Source organism: Parambassis ranga, chromosome 3 (genome assembly GCF_900634625.1).
Source record: "Parambassis ranga chromosome 3, fParRan2.1, whole genome shotgun sequence".
Lineage (NCBI taxonomy): Eukaryota > Metazoa > Chordata > Actinopteri > Ambassidae > Parambassis > Parambassis ranga.
Genome location: NC_041024.1, coordinates 19,681,558 through 19,700,376, shown reverse-complemented (window position 1 = coordinate 19,700,376; position 18,819 = coordinate 19,681,558). Strand labels below are relative to the sequence as shown.

At 40.7% G+C, this 18,819-nt stretch overlaps 2 protein-coding genes across 4 annotated transcripts; one reads left to right on the top strand and one right to left on the bottom strand.

Annotated features, from left to right (window-relative positions):
* The first annotated feature begins 1,475 nt into the window (after positions 1 to 1,475).
* Positions 1,476 to 6,183, top strand: nod2 (nucleotide-binding oligomerization domain containing 2). Of its 2 annotated transcripts, XM_028401691.1 has the most exons (11): positions 1,476 to 1,744; positions 1,921 to 2,481; positions 2,739 to 2,874; positions 3,037 to 4,804; positions 4,919 to 5,002; positions 5,096 to 5,179; positions 5,271 to 5,354; positions 5,432 to 5,515; positions 5,677 to 5,760; positions 5,890 to 5,973; positions 6,079 to 6,183. In XM_028401691.1, exons 2-11 carry the CDS (start codon positions 1,996 to 1,998, stop codon positions 6,149 to 6,151), a joined length of 2,967 nt encoding a protein of 988 aa, XP_028257492.1. In that variant the 5' UTR covers positions 1,476 to 1,744; positions 1,921 to 1,995; the 3' UTR covers positions 6,152 to 6,183. The 2 variants fall into 2 exon arrangements, with proteins under 2 accessions (XP_028257492.1, XP_028257493.1); XM_028401692.1 differs by lacking the exon at positions 1,476 to 1,744 and having other exon boundaries at positions 2,308 to 2,481; positions 2,765 to 2,874.
* Positions 6,184 to 6,511: 328 nt separating this feature from the next.
* zdhhc7 (zDHHC palmitoyltransferase 7) lies at positions 6,512 to 16,193 on the bottom strand. 2 transcript variants are annotated; one of them, XM_028401960.1, is made up of 8 exons: positions 16,044 to 16,193; positions 14,935 to 15,027; positions 11,664 to 12,014; positions 11,188 to 11,312; positions 10,957 to 11,053; positions 10,435 to 10,516; positions 9,734 to 9,864; positions 6,512 to 9,539 (listed from the first exon to the last, which is right to left on the bottom strand). In XM_028401960.1, the coding sequence occupies exons 3-8, from the start codon at positions 12,006 to 12,008 to the stop codon at positions 9,357 to 9,359; spliced, it is 963 nt and encodes a 320-aa protein (XP_028257761.1). In that variant the 5' UTR covers positions 12,009 to 12,014; positions 14,935 to 15,027; positions 16,044 to 16,193; the 3' UTR covers positions 6,512 to 9,356. The 2 variants fall into 2 exon arrangements, with proteins under 2 accessions (XP_028257761.1, XP_028257762.1); XM_028401961.1 differs by having other exon boundaries at positions 16,052 to 16,193.
* Between the last annotated feature and the right edge of the window lie 2,626 nt (positions 16,194 to 18,819).

Genomic DNA, 18,819 nt, shown 5'->3' with positions numbered 1-18,819 from the left:
TGTGATGTGATGTGCTGAATTGCTTCTGGGAGTTCTGTGTCTGGCAAACCAATCTGTAGAATTACAGTGCATCGGTGCACCTGGCCTAACACTGAGCTCACCACATGTGCTTTTGATATTTGCACAGAAAGAATGCGCAGCCACGCAACGGCCGCAGCCAAACTATTCTATCTCTGCTACAAGAGTGGGAAGGCACCAGCAATGAAATAAGCTGTGATTCACTGACATGCAGTTTAATTGTGACTCAGAAGATTATGTTATTTAGTGCTGGGTAGGAGTTTTTAGAGGAGAACACACAGCTCAACTGACTGGACCAAGAATCAGCTCTCATGCCTAATAAACTGCAAGCTGATGATTCTTCAGGCCAAGATAAAGTCAGGCCGTCTGTGGGTCTGTTATTAAAAGCAAACACACTGCCATAGCATTATTGATAAATAAGAAAAATCCAGTCTCTGTGCATGGAGTGTACTTTTACAAAAACCCCCCAAAAAATCTCTATGACAACACAGAGCAGAAATACACAGCGATATCTTTTGGGATTGTGGCAATACTTCTTATTGACGATTCCTTACTGTCTTTCTTATCCGTCCAAACTTTCTCCAAACCTCCTGCTGTGATTTAGATGACAGAACTCCACCTTAGAGTTTCATGCAAGATGCCTGGCAAAGAGCACTCTGCGTTACACTCCCCTTGGTGGAGAGGCCCGTTCCTTTGACAAGAAGAAAAAGGCGAAGATGAAGGTGACGAGGAATAAGAAGTAGAAGAAGAAGTAGTAGAAGAAGAAGTGGAGGAGAAGAAACTCCCTTTTGAAACATTTATTCCTGTTTATCTTTGACTACTTCTGCTTACATGTTTGAGGATTTTCCTACTGGGCTGAGTAAGAACAGTATGAAGTAATCATGATACTCAGAAGGGAGCTCAAATATCAATGACATGAGCTGGTTTGGAGTTTTTGTGCACTCTTTCTACTATTCTAACATAAAAGCATATTATCATATTACCCACAGATGATTGTACCCTTCGTTTCTATTCAGTGATTACACATCATTTGGGGATTTCTTATACGCTGCAGTGTGCACAGGGATTTAAATAACGGTAAAAAGTCAGCCCCTGAGTTATAAAAACAACGACTGTGACAAAAAGGGGAAGGGGAAGGAAATAAAGAAAGTCCCGGGCTCTTAAGCAAACCATGTTAGATTATAAATACAACAGTTCCATCAAGTGGCTGCAACACCAAACTACAGCTTGCATAGAGCCTCCTATTTCCTGCAATATTAGCTTTCTGGTGCTAAATCCACGATTTCTATTCAGTGCCGCAACTTCTGCTTTAAAAACAAAACAAACCCCACTATAATTCCTCTTTATTCACTTCAGCATGCAGTAACGGCTGCAGACCTCTGACAAGAGGATGTGGAAATGTCATCGCACCTCAGTGAACAGTGGGCTGTGGCCTGTGGCAGACTGTATGTCACCAACTGCACATGCCAAGCTGCCTTCTGTGAAACCCTGCTTTTCTTTTCTTTCAGAAACATTACGCACAGTGGCACACTGTTCTGTGTGTCAGTCAGTGTTAGTGTTTGAGTGTCGCTGTTTAGTTTACTTTGCTGAAACCATTTAGTTTCCATTTACACATTAGGGACTTCATCAGGGTAACAGAAGTTTCACTTTCAGTTGTGGAATGAGGAAGAGGATCATACAGTGTCTCTGCCCAGAGGGACACATGCAATGGAAAGGACTCTCTGTTGTGAGTGATAATTTTGTGTGTCTGTTTTGTGTATTTGGACATGCGTTAGTGGAAAGGTGAATTACAAGACATTGGTTTGTTTGTAAAGACAGGAATGTGTTCGTACGAATCATCAGGTGTCTGATTCAGTAACAAAATGAAAATGAAGCCTCATTGTATCATATTTCTCCTGACAGACTCCAGGACTGAAGTACAGGCACAGGAAATAGATGCTGGATGTGCCTGAGCACGGGCCCTGACATGCAAACAGCATGTTTGCCCAGGACCTTGTGCTGAAACAACGGACAGTGATCCTGCACGCGCTGTGCAGCAGTGGGTCGGCTGAACATCTGGAACAGGTTCTGGACATACTACTTGCTCAGGGGGAGCTCATATGGGAGGACTACCAGAACATTCAAGTACCTGGACGGGCACTGCATAGGAATGCTAGACAGTTGCTTGACTTAGTTTATACAAAGGGTGAGGAAAGCTGTGGACTCTTCCTCTCTGCTCTCAAACAGGTGTTACCTGCAGCGCAGGGAGCTAGCCTCTCCTTTTCAGGTTGCTGCCCAAATCTAGAAAATAAGGAGGAAGCTCAGAGCACATCCACACGGACTCTCCTGAGTCAAAGGCCCGACCTTGTCTGCCAGCTACAAGGCTGCATTGAAGGGCTCCTGGAGACTCTGGTTGAATCAAATCATTTTACCTCAGCCGACTGTGATGACGTGCGACTACCTGTTCACACACCCACTCAGCAGGTAAGCACCAACAGGTTTTATACACATTATTAAAATGTGGCTCGGCAACTACTTTGTCCTTGTTCATTGTTCTTCATTGTTCACCGGTCTTGGAATAAAGCTGGTGCTTGTTTTTAGCATAGGTATTTCATACAGGAGGACAAGTTGTTCTTGTCTTTAATTTAACCCAAACTACTATGACATAAAAATTGCTCATTAACTTTATTAATTAATCCCACTCTCATGTCCATATTGTTCATTGTTCATTTGTCAATCAGGCCAGACGTCTTCTTGATCTTGTCAGATCCAAAGGTGAGTCAGCAGCAGCAGTTATCCTGCAATACATTCAGCGTACACAGGAATCACAGGAATCCACATCCCCACTGAGTCAGAACACATCAACTCCTCCCAAAGGTCTGCAGGTTTCAAAATCATACCATAAAACTATTACAGTTATACTGTATTACTGCTTTAAGACCCCCAGTTTTTGTTCTACATTTTAGGAAATACACTGTATACAGGACATGATCTGTGATCATTTTTTCCTGTTTGTTTATCTGGACCTTTTTTAAACAGAGTTCTTCAAGTACCAGAAGAAGCTGATCAGCTCTGTGTCTGCCCAGTCATATTTTCTAAGTACTTATGGGGGGACCAGCCACATGTCGCTGGATGACATTTACACTGAAGGCCAACTGGAACTAGCTCATGACTGTGTTGACATCAGTGCACCTTTAGGCCTGGAGGACGTAGTTGGTTCAGCAGGTACAGTTAATGAGGAGGCCGATACAGTTCTGGTGTCAGGGGAAGCAGGAAGTGGAAAAAGCACTCTACTCCAGAGGCTACACTTGCTCTGGGCTCGAGGGGCTGCCCTCCAGGACTTTCTCCTCCTATTCCCATTCAGCTGTCGCAGGCTGAACTCTGAAAGCAGAGATATGTCTGTCCAAGAGTTGGTGTTTCAGCATTGCTGCTGGCCAGACAGGGAACAGGAAGAGATCTTCCAGTTCATCGTGGATCACCCACATCTCATCCTCTTCACTTTTGATGGCCTTGATGAGCTCAAGCAGAGCTTTTCAGATGAGCACAGATTATGCTGCCCCACCCAGCCTGCACCTGTCCATGTACTGCTCTTCAACTTAATCCAGGGTTTCCTAATGAAGGGGGTTCGCAAAGTGGTCACTAGTCGTCCAGAGGCAGTGGCGCCTTTGTTAAAAAAGCATCTTCGCAAAGAGGTCTTCCTCAAAGGTTTTTCCCCAGCTGGGATTGACATTTTTGTGAGAAAGCATCACAGTGACTCCACAGTAGCTGCTAAAGTTTTACAATCCTTACAGACAAACACAGCTTTGCTTGGACTGTGTCATAGTCCAGTTCTCTGCTCGATTGTCTCACAGTGTCATAAGGAGCTGCTAGGCTGTGGAGAAGGCAGCCCGCAAACTATCACAGATGTGTACCTGATGATCTTACAGCATTTTCTCCAGCACCAGAGCCCCATGAAGAGCTCTGTGGGGTTGGGCTGGCTACAGGAGCACCTAAAAACAGTCTTGCGTATGGGGCAGCTTGCCTTTGAAGGGATAGCAACCAGCTGTTACGTTTTCTCAGGTGCCGACTTGGAAATATGTTGCATTACTGAAAAGGATATCTGCACAGGCTTTCTGATGCAAAGCAAAGATATGTCCTCTTCTCAAAGTATACACTATGAATTCCTTCATGTCACAATGCAGTGCTTCTTTGCTGCACTCTATATTGTTCTGTCAACTAACACTGACCGCTCAGCGATCCTTACACTCTTTAAGCTACAACAATTGAAGGAGACAGGATGCTTTGGGGCCTGCTTGCCTTCCGCGGACCAACAAAAGCACGCTTTTGAGGAGGACGCAACAGCAGAACAAACACCAAATCTGCAAATCACGGCCACTTTTGTGTCTGGACTGCTGTCCCAGCGCCATCAGAGTCTGTGGCTCCACTGCTGCTCCAGTGCTATATTGGAAAAGAAGGCCAGGCAGGTGGAGAGGTGTCTTTCCAAAGGCATGCAGAAACACTTCAAGTCGATTCCTCAACCTGTACAGGGGGAGAAGAAGAGCATGCATGCAATGCCTGGTTTTGTCTGGCTTATCAAATGCATCTATGAAATGCAGGAGAGCAGGATTGCTAAAGATGCTATGAGTAAGCTGGAAGTGGACCATTTGAAACTGACATACTGCAACATTGGTCCTGTGGAGTGCACTGCACTTGCCTATGTGCTCCAGCATTTAAGAAACCCAGTGGGCCTCCAGCTGGACAACAACTCTGTGGGTGATGTTGGGGTGGAGCAGCTTCTTCCCTGCATGGACATTTGTAAATCTTTGTAGTGAGTATTTGAAGGGTTTAAATCCTCTTCTGTTAATTCAATTCATTACCTGCAACAAACTCCAACAGCATTTAACGCTGTTATGTTACAGTGTCTGTGTTTTTCCTTTATCAGCCTCAGAAATAATAACATAACAGACGAGGGTATCCGCAAACTTCTTGCCAAAGGGATCCAATGTGACAACTTTCAGAAAATTGCGTAAGTATTGTCAAGGTACTCAATACAGTATAGTTAGCATTGACCATTTATCATGTATATGTTATTTTGCATAATCATTTTGTTTCCCTCCAGGCTCTTCAACAACAACCTAACTGATGCTTGCACACAGCACTTTTCCCATCTTCTGAGGACCAAGCAGGATTTTCTTTCTTTAAGGTCAGCACATATTAACCACTGTAGTCAGATGTGGCACTGATACTAGACAGCAGCTAAAGTATAACAGATCCGGTTCTTTATCTCTTTTCAGGCTGGGCAACAATAATATAACGGCAGAGGGAGCAAAGCAGCTGGCAGAGGGACTGAAAAATAATCACTCACTTATGTATTTAGGGTAAATGTTTTCTTGCAATTTTTCATGCATTGTGTTTGGTTGGTGTTTCTATTTGTTAATGGTACTCTGTATTTCAGGCTTTGGGGCAATAAAATAGGTGATGCAGGAGCAGAGGCCCTTGCGAGTGCCCTAGAGAACAGCAAAACTCTGTTGTGGCTCAGGTAATACTTGCTTTGAATAATGGCACAATAGTTGGGCTTTGACAGTGTAATGTATTATAATATGGCCCCCCTCTGTGTTATGCTGATGTTACAACATCAGCACATGTATTTTGCTGTTCTGGACTTGAACAGGATTATAACCCTATATTCTGTAATGGCAGCCTTGTAGGTAATGGTGTGGGGAGTGTGGGAGCTTGTGCCCTGGCAAGAGTCATCAGAAACAGCACATCACTGGAGGAGCTTTGGTAAACAACGCACACACGTTGTGCTTATGCCTATCATTGTATTTAACATCTGCATTAACTGGATGCGAGTATGTTGCTGAACAGTGCCTAGTGCTAAACAGGCCCCACCCTCTTATTCCCTGTAAAAAGGTTGACAGAGAACTGCATAACCAGAGCCGGGGTGGAATCTCTGATCCAAGCTCTTCAACACAACACTCATGTGAAGTCAGTATGGTAGGTGATGCACACATTCCTCTTCAGTTTTTATGTTCTGAATTTGAGGCAGTGCATGACTGGTTGCAGTATGAAGACACTGATAACTGTTTCCTTCTCCTGCAGGTTGAGAAACAATGACCTCAGTGCAGAGGAAGTAGAAGAAATGACACAACAGGAATCAAGGCTTATCTTTTGATTGTTGAAGTAGGTCGGTCAGTGAAAGGTGCTGCCATACAATGCTCTGTTTATAAATATTTCTATGAAGCAGAAATGTAAAATGTGAATATGTATGTAAGTTAATTTGTTCAATGAAATATAAGAAATATTAAAAAAAAATAAAATAAAAATACACTATTGTATACTTTTTTGGGTCACTACACCACAACACAACAACCACATCATCACTACAGCTTTAATTAAAAACACCACTATAGCTTTAATTTAATCAACTTTATTATGTAAAAGAATGACATTAACATTTGAAGACATTATAATATTATGACCTGTTAATTTAAAAAAACAAAGAAATCTTGAATAAAACATTCCATTAATATACTGTTAATAATAGTAACCTTTATACTTTGTTTATAAAGCTGAAGGACTTTTGTTCTTAAAGAAACATTCTCAGGAAAAAAAATATCAACTGTTCATTGTGATGTTAATAGTGAGTCTGTGATAAAAACATCCACCCTGTTCAGAATCATTACTATACATCATGTAATGCTCTTTCATTCTGTGTAAATCCTCATTACTTAGAAAAAGCTTTGCCAGAATAGTGTTGTATTCATTTATACACTTTTTCTCACTGTCTAACAATCATCTCTCCCACAGTGATTGTACCTTTTGAGTTCATTCAGCAGGAGGCAGCAAAAACACCAGCACAAACATTTAAAATCATCATTCACATCACTGAGATTCTGTTACAGTGTGAATGTAAAACAGCACACCATGCAACAGAATCTCACTTTACAGACAATGTGACTACAGCATCTGAGTTTGTCTATGACAAACAGGACTGCATTGTCAAATACCTGTATACCTCACACAAACTTGCAACTATTTTCATACCGGTTAACATTCAATATGTATACCCAGACAGCACAGTATTTGTCAGTGTGTAATTAACCTGGATGTTTCTTTGACTTAATACAAATATGTCAAAAAGTTTAGTCACATTAATTCAAGTCCTGCTTCAGATAATCTATTCTAATGGCATTGATGTGGACTTTTAGCAGCTCCTTGGCTCTAAATATGCTTTTGCTTAATTAGCAACATATTTGAGCGTCTGCAACAAAACATTTTTTCATGATGATGATTTTCAACATGATTTTCCCCACTGAGTTCTGACGGATATTATTCAATCATTTTCTCATTATTCAATCACTTGTCTCTGTATCATTGAGAATGTTAGGCTCAATGAATTGTGTTGAATACAATGTATGACCATGTTTGAAGAGAAAAGTGATATTTGTTCACCTGACATTTAACCAGAGAATAAAAACAACAAAAAAGACCAGCATGAAAAAAAATCCCCTGATAACGTTAAGCTTTCAGTGCTGTGATCCTTAGTCCTAACATGGATACGTTTAACATTCTAATGACAGCATATGTCTTGTAACACTATAGCCACAGCGCATCAAATATCATCATTTTTAGTGTAAACGGTAAAGATAAAAACTCCTTTTCCTGACAACCCCAGTTGACAACAAACCGTATATTGTCCAACATGTGAGAGAACAGAGCTTAGATATGATGATCTGTGGGTCAGTACTTTGCTTAAAATCCTGAACAACAGATTTTAAAAGCCACTTTCATCCATTTCTAACAGGACCATTAAATATGCAGACTAAAATCGGAAGCTGTCACACACCATTCAAGCTGATAAAATTACTTTACAGATCAAATTTCAAAGGCATGGGTAGGTATGAAGATAGAACTGGGAAAATGTCTGCTACTATTTTGCCACTTGATATTTCAGGCCTAAAATGTTTGTGGAAAAGTAGGAAACGGCTTCTGTTGTGCTCCAAAACTCTGTCTGGTATTAAAGCTTGTACAGTGAGCCTTGTGACCTAGCAAAGTATTTCCCTTTCCATTTTAAAGGCTGACTTCACAATGGAGCTTTGGGTAGATCTGAAGTAGTGAGCCAAAAGAGGTTGTACTAATGTTTCAAGTCCTTCTGTTGCACCACATAGGGACCACATCTGGGACTTTTTTAAGGGTTTTAAATGCTATGAAGTCTTATTCAACTAGTCTTGTATGTAGATTCACTTTACCCAAAGAAGTAGCACCCACTTTCCCACATAGACAAAACACGTAGAACAATTCATAGTAACATTCAGTCTTTAACTGAATCACGTTATGAACACACAGGGAGGCATATCAGTGGTTTACTGATGACACATGGACGTAGAGATGTAGGAGTGGTGGAATGGCAAATTCATGAACATACAATTAACACTTTTTTCCCCTAAATGAAGACTCAGAATAACAGTAGTCATCTTTAGTGAGTCAATACAGTATAGACAGCTGACAAGGAGTGGTTATGATGATGAATCTATAGCAATTACTTATGAAATTCATTATACTGGCCCAGTTGAACCTAAAGAATCAATAGCCCAAGTAAGGAAAGACATGACATGAGATGAACAGACAGGGAAAGCAATTTTGTCCTCTTGAATTAGAATAAGGCTCATCTTCACAAGTCTGTTCATCAATCTGACGATGATGGGAGCCTCATATCCAGGCTGAGATGCTGACTGATTGAGCTGTTATACATGCAAATTGAGCCAGAGCAGTTCAATCTCTAAATCCACTATGCTCCACACCCAGGCTTTTTCTCAAGTGTCTATAAGTAGTGCATGTCCATGATTGTGATTCCTTTGTCTGGGTCCAATATAACACTTCTAAGCATTTTCCATTTAGATCCACTTGTCTGGTTCCAGCAAGGATAAAGGATATGTTGCTGATCTCCTTTAAAAAAAAAAACAATTCTTGAATCCCGTTTCCAGCAAACAAACAGCACAGGCTGTGAACTGACGCGTGTGAGTTGAGTCAAACAGCCCCTCGGATGGTCAGGAATAAAGACTCACTTGAGTTACATACTGCATGCTTTACCTCAAAGACACACAAACAAACCAAAAAGCTGCTCATGTCAAAAAATATTCCAGTTGTTTCGGAACAACACCACAAGTGCTGGATCGTTATCAGCATGTGAGAGCGAGAGTACAAATGTTCAGTGTTGGTTTTGATGCACTGGGGTCCCATTACACCGGCTCACTGCTACCCACTTAAGGGGGTGCAGCCTCAGGGAGAACAGGTTTCTGTAAGCACCGGTGAAAGAGTGCAACCACAATATCTTACTTCAGTCAAGTGTTACTGAGCTTTATGGCCTGCCTAGGTTCTCAGACAGAAAACTCAGAACCGCCACGTCGACCTTGGGTCAAGAGCAGGAGCCTCCGCAGTCGCAGTCCTGTAAATGGATTGCACCAAAGCAGCGATGGTGGACCCCCAAAAACAGCTTTCATTCCGTCCCATCTCATGCGACGCTCCCATGTGGGCTTCTCATTTTTAAGACGTTCAATCTCCTGCAAAACATTCAATTGAAATATTCCTAAATTTTTCATGGTACTTAAATGAACACTATAGATACATTCGCTCAGGTTTGTAAAGTTTGTTGGAGCCTAAGGTTGCCATGGTCAATCAGTGACCCTCCCTGCCACGCACATACACAATTTGCTGAGAGAAACAAAGCTTGTGGAGGAGACCTATCAATACTGACCGTCTCATCATTGCAGATGGAGTGAATCTGTGTTCCAAACATTACAGCTGTGAAAGTGAGAAAGAGGATGGCTTCCAGACAGAGGAAGATCAGCAGCAGCACAGACACCCCTGGGGAGAACTCACTGCACTCTGCTCACAAGACATAAAAAGGATATTTAGTATGCGCTAAACAACTGGCTTACAAGTCAACAAAACACCAACTAATTTAACAATAAGCAATGAAGACACCAAAGGTGTATATCTTATTTTCTCTGACAAAGAATAGGCCACTGGGTTAAAACTGCTACAAATAAATAAAGACCTTCAAATAAAATTCTGGGAATTAATAATTCAGTGAGTGAATTCCCCTGTTTTTATCCGGGCTTGACCTGGTAGAATGTATTTAATTGCAAGGTCACATTATCATCCAGCAGAGGGCAGCAGAAGCTGGAGTTGAATGTAATATAATCTTCATTTTCTGGTTTACTCCTACACAGAGACCCACGAGGGAATGAAGAAGAGATCGATGACAACTTTATGAGGATTGTGCAGCTCAACTCTGATGACCATAAAAAGGGTATGAAAATCTCTTGTTTTTCCACTCTGTCTGCTTCTCTTCATCCCTCTAAGCAATGTTACGCTTTGTATACCGAACAGCAAGATCCTGCATTTGTGTTTTGACCATGTTATGGTCACAGCTGTAAGACCGAGAAGTCTCACCGTTCCACTGGACTTTAATACAGGTGAAGAAATGCATGCCACTGAGGCCCAACGCATGCGCAGAAATCAAGGCTATGTACATCTGCAGAGAGAGAAACACAAAAAGATGGAGAGATAATATAAAAAAAAAATGTAAAAGAAAGCAACCGAGTTGCAAACTGTTAAACACTGTATCTTTAGAGATGACTAATTATCTATGACAAACTGAAATAAGAGTTATTTAAACATTTAACAACACAGGTGACCTTGTGCCTCACCCCATATAAGAGAGCGTTATGTTCTGGTACTCAACAAAAGTTCGTGTCAGCATATGAAGCCATAAAAAAATGCTGATGCTGTCACAAATGGCCATGGAAGCACATTAATGTCAGCCTGTTCCTGCTGTGCTCTACATCATTCTTGCACTGTGCACCTTAGTGGGTAATTCCATCATGAAATAGAAGTTACTGGGAAGATGTGTAATATGTGCATTTGGATCCCTACCCCGCCCTCTTGTTAACTTAACTACTCCTGTGTACTTACAGTGAAAAGAACAAAGAATCTCTGATTCTTCTCTCCCACACAGTTATTGACCCACGGACAGTGATGATCCATTTTCCGGATGCATCGTTTACAAATACTGCAGGCAAGAAAGGGAGATTAATGCACAACAACCCAACTGAAAAATGTAAGAGCCATCAGTTTTCAAGAAAAACAAGTATACAAATGTTATTAAAAAAAGAGCTTGCTGTTCAGATGTGGTGCAGGACTGACCTGCAGTGGTGTGCCCTCTCAGGCTTGATGCTGCAGCACTTAGGGCACTTGTAGATGACCTCCCCAGGCTTCAGCTGCAAGCTCTCCATATACTCCTTTGTTGCGTTGCCTTTAGGAACTGCACCCTAGGAAAAAACAGAAAGGCCAATGCTACCAATAAGAGCTTAGAGAAGCCAAGCTGTGTGTATTTTGTGAATACTTAGAGAATTAAAGTATAAATACTTTTTTTTTTCACCATTATACCAACAACAACCTGCCATATTTGTCCTGTAATGTATGATGTATGCTGCATGTTTGGCTTCCTCCCCCCTCTCTTTTATCCTCTGTCCTGTCTACCTCTTATTACCCTCCTTCACCTTCGCCATTAGCAGGTCCACCTTATGCACTAGGACCTGCTCATAAGGGGGGATTCCTTAGATCTCTTTTGTATCTGTGTCCTTAACCTTGCTTGTTCTTACTGCGTTTAATATCCTTACCGGGTCAGTCAACATGGTGCGCAGATGGGAGGCCAATGCAAGGACAGCCAGGGAGTTGAAGGTGGCCCCATTCAGCAACGAGTACCAGAAGTTCTTAGCAGGGAGAAGCATGACAAAGTTCACCACGAACTCAGCATACAGCACCAGGAACCAGGTCATGGTTGCACACACCATACCACAGCTGTCCTGAATGAACCACAGTGTACGGTTCCCTGCTGTGTGGCCCACATGGGGACCCCCAACCATCACTCCAGCTGCCAGGCTCCCTGTTTCGACATCTGCGCCTGCAGACAGCAGCGGATGGTGCTGCTCCATATCTCTTAGCCGGTGGTTTGAAGACTGCATTCTGCCCTGTGGAGAGGAGAAATGTTTGACACAAGACTGGATTTAGGGCCACCGTTTTCCACATTTAAAAAGACATAAGGTAATTACACACCATTTTTTAGAATCTCTTAGACGAAGAGGCACCAGGAAGAAAATGTTGCAGTGCTTGTGTTATAATAGTATATTCACAAATAAGGCTGAAAGTGTTAAAAGACCTTTCAGAAGAACTAACGGCTAAAGACTGGAGATGATTTTGACAACAACCATCCAGGTGCCACCAAGAACAACCAAAGTAATTATGAGGATGATTTTTCATGATTTTTCCACTGGTCAAGGTAGTTTGATAAGTGATTTTTAACTTTAGACTAAACTCCTCAAGTTGTTATTTAACAAAAGAGATGAGTCACCGGAGCTTTTGGCTTCAGTATTTATGTCAAGGTCACAAGAGAACATTCGGGTCCAGCTAGAGAAACTATGTCCGTGGCTTCAAGATAAATCAATGGCTATCCTGGTCCCTTTAGGAAACTGATCCTGCGGCTGAGGTGCATGTGCCCAAGAAATACAGGCTAATAATAATCTGTAGACCCAGATACCTGCGGTTAGCGAGCTTCATTGAAATTCACAGAAGCAAAGTAAACCAAAATAAAGCTTTAAATTCTTTGGCATAAACAAAGTAAAGTCAAACTGTGATTTACTCTAAGATCACCTGGGGATCTAAACCACCCATCTGTTCATGCTGAAAGTGTGAAGGAGATTTTATTCTCGCCTATAGTTTGTTATTGCACACAAAACATTTATTCTTCCATTCTAAGATTCACATAAGTAACATGTAACTTTAATACAGTGAAACAATATAATGTAGTTACAGTTCATTCACAGCAGTGTGTTTACTGTGACAACTGCTTATTAAGCCGATACAAATAGATGACCATATACTTTTCTATTAACTTTTTTATTTATCTAAATAAATCACTGAATTAATTTTTTCAAAGCATTTCATTAAAAGCAATAGTTACTGTTACTGATGGTACTAATGAAGTATATATTTGTGTATTTACCTGTATAGGTCCGAGGTGCTGAACTGACATAACAGTCATTCTCCTCTTTTGATATCTGTCATCAACTCGGACAGGAGCGATATTATGAACTTGCTCTGCACGTGTGTGACCCCAACTGTCACTGAATGTCATGACACAGTTTTTGACACCGACCACAAATACCACATCACACCATATGTTAAAGTCAATGACATATAGCTAAAATGACAACGTCACACTGAAAAATCATGTTGGCTGACTTACCAACCATATGCTTTTTAATCATTACTACAACAGAGCAGACCTACAGTGGGGCTTATTACTTTTGATGATGTAAGTTACTGGTAGCCTCTGATGTAGTGCTTTTTTGCAAATGACCTCTCATTAGGTAATTAAATCGAATGAAACACCTCCAGTGAGATGTGTGTGTGCAGAACTAAGCTGTCAGTCTTCAGCTGACTGGCCAAACAGGCTGCTTCTTAATACCCCACTGACATTTGTTTCTGCTTGCATTCAAAAACTTTCCATGACAGTGCATGTTATTTAAATCGCTTACAAAACACTGCTTTTTGCCTTCAATTATGAAATCCCCTAAACAGCAAAGCGTTTTTTTCTGAAGTCAGAAAATACAGATCATCATTTTCTGTGGATGTCTAGTTAAATCCTTTAAGTGATTTTTACAGTAACTGGTCCAACGTTCTGTAATTGTGTGTTAAATACATCTCAGTCAGTGTGGATTGTGAAATTTGATAACATTGGAATGTATCTGTTGTGTCTTAGTTGTGCAGTAGATCTATGCATCAGCTGGCTTCAGGATGTGACTCTGGTTACATTACATTTTATCTTAGAGCAGCACATAAATCTATTTAGCTGTAGTTGTGTTGAAGCTGGTGACACTACTTTAAGTTCTCCCAGATGTCATCATTTAAAGTGATGCCTTAGCCAAAGATATACTGTAAACAAACAATGGTAACAAAAATGTTTTTATATTGTGAATAATAACAAGACAGAGAATGTCTTAAGCAGAAACATAAAAAAAAACATTTGAAGTATTTGCTAATAAATACCAGCAACTATCATCTATGACTGTGCACACATAACACCACAGAAGAATGCATGATAGATACAGGCTGCCAGCCTATATATTTGGCTTTTAGTAAAAGCATTCAATTAACAGCCTTGTTTCCCCACACATCACCTACGTTTAATGTCTGCTTTTCTGTTAGACAAACGAAAAAATAGCAATCCCCCTGTCAGTGAAGCAGTATTGATTTTTTTTGTGGTCAATGAAGGGGAGGAGGTGTATTAAAACCACACCAGCTGTTTGTCCACCTGTCTGTCATTCCCAGCCAGAGGGCACAGGAGCCACCATTCACTCTCTCTCCCTTTCACTCTCCTTGACCTAAACAACCAGCAGTCACCTCTGCATTATCCTAATCACCTGCTCAGATCGAATTGCAGGGTATATAATAACAGTAACTGAATATTATATTACAAATATCTAAAGAGTAATTAGGCATTAATAGTATGTTTCATTGTCACAATCACTAAACAACAAAACACCAAAAACCCCACAGCCTTATTCTTCAAATTATATCATCACACATTTTTGTGTAAATAATAATATACATTAGCATTTCGCATTCCAGGTTTGTCTTTTAATAAAAGACACAGACAACAAATTACAATTTTTCAACCAGTAATAACTCAGCTGCTCTTTGTTAACAGACTGACGGTGACTCAGAGTCTATGTAAAAGCCTTTTCATTAGCTGATGGCAAAACATGGAACGGAGCTCTTTCCGCTGTTACATGTAAGAAAACAGATAACACAAGGTTGACTGTTTTTATGTTTTATCCTTGCAACGCACTCTTGCTAAACACTGTGAAAAGAAAAGACACACTGACATACCTAATATGTTTCAACTTCACAACAGCATGCTGTGGTGTGTGCCTCCTGGACCAGCATGTGAGTAGACATGTAGACTGGCAATGTGGGGGACACCTGAAAAAGACAGACATGACCATTTAACATATATGCAATCAGATACTGGATATTTTGGTAGTCTAAAGCTAAAGTAGGTCTGGGCTTTACCTATAGCTATGTATACTGACTGATATAACTTCTTTTATCAATAAGGGTAAAGCAAATATTTGTGGTCTCAATTAGGTCTGAATGCATCACAAACTACAGCCTACAAAATAACCATATTTTAAATACTGTTACAAAATGATAGATCCAGTATTACCAACCAAACTAGTATCTGGGTGTATGAAGTGTAGTTACTCCACATTACCAGAGTCTGTATAATGCCCGCTTCCTCTCTGGCTGAATGAGTGAGTGCAGCCTTGGATTTTGCAAGTGTTCCTTTTTAACTCAGAGGAAGCACACCCATCATTCGGGTAAAGCATAGCAACGTGTACTGTATTATCTATAGTAACCATATTAAGTGGCAATATTAAGTATAGACATGCAGTAATATATTAATAATCATCACTGACTGCCACCTTCGGGCTATTACATAGATAAAACTAACCACTCTGACTGATGCTGATATAAGCGCCAGCTTACTACACTGTGATACAGTTCACATATTTTAACCGGGACCAGTGATACCTTAAGTATTATGGCGATTTAACATTACCTACAAATCAAATATCCCCTTTTATTATCAGCCATCAGTGTATCTGATCATACTAGTAAAGCTATCACTGGCCATCAAGAACTTATATTATTATCGATCTAGGATACTTCCTGCTGTAATGAGACCAGTAAAGGTCGTGACTAACACTGAACACTTCCAACACACACACATCGGGCACAGTATCAGTAATCAGTAGCCTCATCATCATCAACAACAACAACATGCTAGCCTGACATTTCACATACAACCGGACTAGCTGGTAAATCTGGCTTGCTAACTAGACCCCAAAATAAGCTAACACCGCTAGCACGCTAGCACTATCTCCGAGCGACAAGTGCGAAAACAGGGCTTTCCGAGTGGCAGCTAAATTACATACCTTTATACCTTTAATATATTTTGATGGCAAGGTCTTCGTAATGCATTTTGACCCCCCGTTTGTGCTGAACTTTATTCACAAGACAGCTGTATCAGAAGCAGCAGCGACACAGCGCTTTAACAACGGGTTGCCTGACAGTGACCAGTAATGACAGAGCTTCCGGGATTCGCCTCGTGTTTGTTCGTTACCTTTCGTGAATATCCGTAGAATGTAGCCCTATATTTTTGATAAACAGCGCTACCTAAAGATTAGTTAGAGTATTGCACATGAGGAACTGCACCTTTAACACTTCTCCACTGGTGGGTACTATTGTCTAAATAGAGCAAATAATCTCTTATGAACTGGATGGATGACAAAGCTCGTGTAGCCTACTGTTATTAAAGATTACACATATATGATGCCATGTTGTATTGTGCATATAAGGATGGATGAACCAAACGAGCGTGTCCAGTTAGTTTCTTATTCACAACTGTGTGGTAACCTTTGATCTGTTGTGTAAACCTACAGTTCAAAAACTGATTTTATTACTCACATGTACTCACATGTACATGTACAAATGCTTACATTTGGTATGCACCCTTGAATTAGGCTAATGGATTAGGCCTTCTGAATTATTGAACTATCATCCCATCTGAATTACATAAAGGTACTAGTGCAGTTTCTCTGCAGACCATTTTCAGATAAGGGTTAAATGAGGTCACTCGGTTCATTGTATTTATGTTATATTATGAATTTCAGTGACTACATTAAAACCTGTGTGCACATTGACATTTAGTGTCAAATCTAAATTAAATAAAAGGTACACTTTAATTTAATTTAAGGCTGCCTGGATACTTTTCAAATCGGTGTGTACTTAAACTGCTCCATCCTTGCCCAGGATGAGCAGATTCAGATAATGGATGAATCGTAACAGGTTCAATACTGACAATACCTCCCTCTAAGCAAATTCACCAGATTCTCAGGATGTTGATTCACTGACCACTACCTTGAACCTAAGCGAAACTCATGAATGATTCATTCATTCAGCAAAGCAGAAAAGTTGTCCTGCTGGCTATGAGACTGAAAATTTCATGCACCTATGATGCAAGCAGTGATGTCACAACAGGTATTGAGTTATAACTGCTGAGAGAAGAGAATTGCATGGTCTAACATGGTGAACAATTAGCTTGACCTAAACAGACTCCCTTGTGGCCAGCTAGGGACAGATGCCTACTTTGTAGTGGGATGTCCTCAACAGGGAGCAGCAGGACCTTCCTGGCAGCACTTTCTGCTGTCACATGTCTCCCAAGAGTGGATTATAAAGCCAAGACAAAGCAGCTTGGCCCTTCTCTGCCCTGTGTCTGCAGCTGCGCAGTGAAAGCTCAGGGCTTCTGCCCTCTCCTGTTCTGGTTCAGAGCCAATATCAGCTGTCTGCTTTAGAGTGAGGGAGAGAAAAAATACCCAGCAATCCTCTAAAGCAGCTTAAAGGCTGAATCTGGGGACTGAAGCCCTTTCCATTTCCAGAACTGCTTCTCTCCATTATGGCTAGATGAGCAAAGGAGCAACCATGCTGGCTGCATGTCAGCTGTATGCTGCATCCTATTAAAGGTTCTCCTTGGCTGGTATACATTTCCCATAACATCTCCCACTTTGATGTAAGGCATTAGAGGCTGTGGACAGCAACTGAAACAGGCAGGGTTATTTGATTTTAACTTTTGATGTAATCAGGAGTCTTGTATCCGATTAAATAATGAATGCTAAGTGCTCATGTAACAAATAAAATCTCTTGCTGTGGCCTTGAGTTCCTATGTGCATTATTTTTGTGGCACCGTCCCCGCCACCAGCTTCTGTTCACGCGGTTGCTTTTGCAGTGAAATGAAGTGAAGCAAAGCAGAGAGGAGAGGAGAGTGGTTTGGGCAGGGTGTGTGCTGTGACTGTAGCTGTTTCCCTTATAAGTCTGAGTTTGTTTCAGGACAAATAAACCTTGCAAACAATAAACTGGTTTGCAAAGCCAGTAACATTGTGGGGATGGAACTGGACTCACTGACTACAGCGTCTGACAACAGGATGCTGTCAAAAGTGACAGCCATCTTAAAAAATTTCCTCTACACTGGTGGCCTGAGGAGTACATTCAGTGACAGACTCATTCAACCAAAATGCACTACAGAATGGCACAGGAGGTCACTCTTACTGCAGACTACATACTACAGCTCCTTCTCCTGAAGCCTGACAGCACAGTAACAAACATCAAATACAAAAATCAGCAAATTATGCCTGTTCTGTATATGTTTGTAATCTGGGAGCCTTAATTCAGACATTGTAATACATCTTTTGTACAGATGATAGATAGATAGAAAAAGTACTGTGTTGAGAAATTAATGTTCGTATATTTAAATCTGTACTCTGCACATCTCAATGTGTTTTTACTTAATTTTTATATTTGTTATTATTTTAGTGTTCTTTGTCACTGTCTTTGTCTATCTTTATTGTTAACCTTTACACTATCGCACTATATATCTTTTCTTGGTCTTGGAAACCAAACTGAGGTGCAATAAGAACAGTGAGAAAGAAAAAGAAAAGCAAAAATGCAGAAGTCTTTATTAATTCTTAAAGAGAGAAGCATCTCAAGAGGCACTGCTTTGGTGTAGTGCTCCCTGGCATCAGTTTATCTGAGGTACTGTAGCTGAGGTTGTGTGCAGTATATGAAGGGTATTACATAAAATTGATTCTGTTATTAAAAAAGGTCCCTTTAAATTAAAATCCATTATATTTTACCATTCTTCTACAAAGAAGTGTT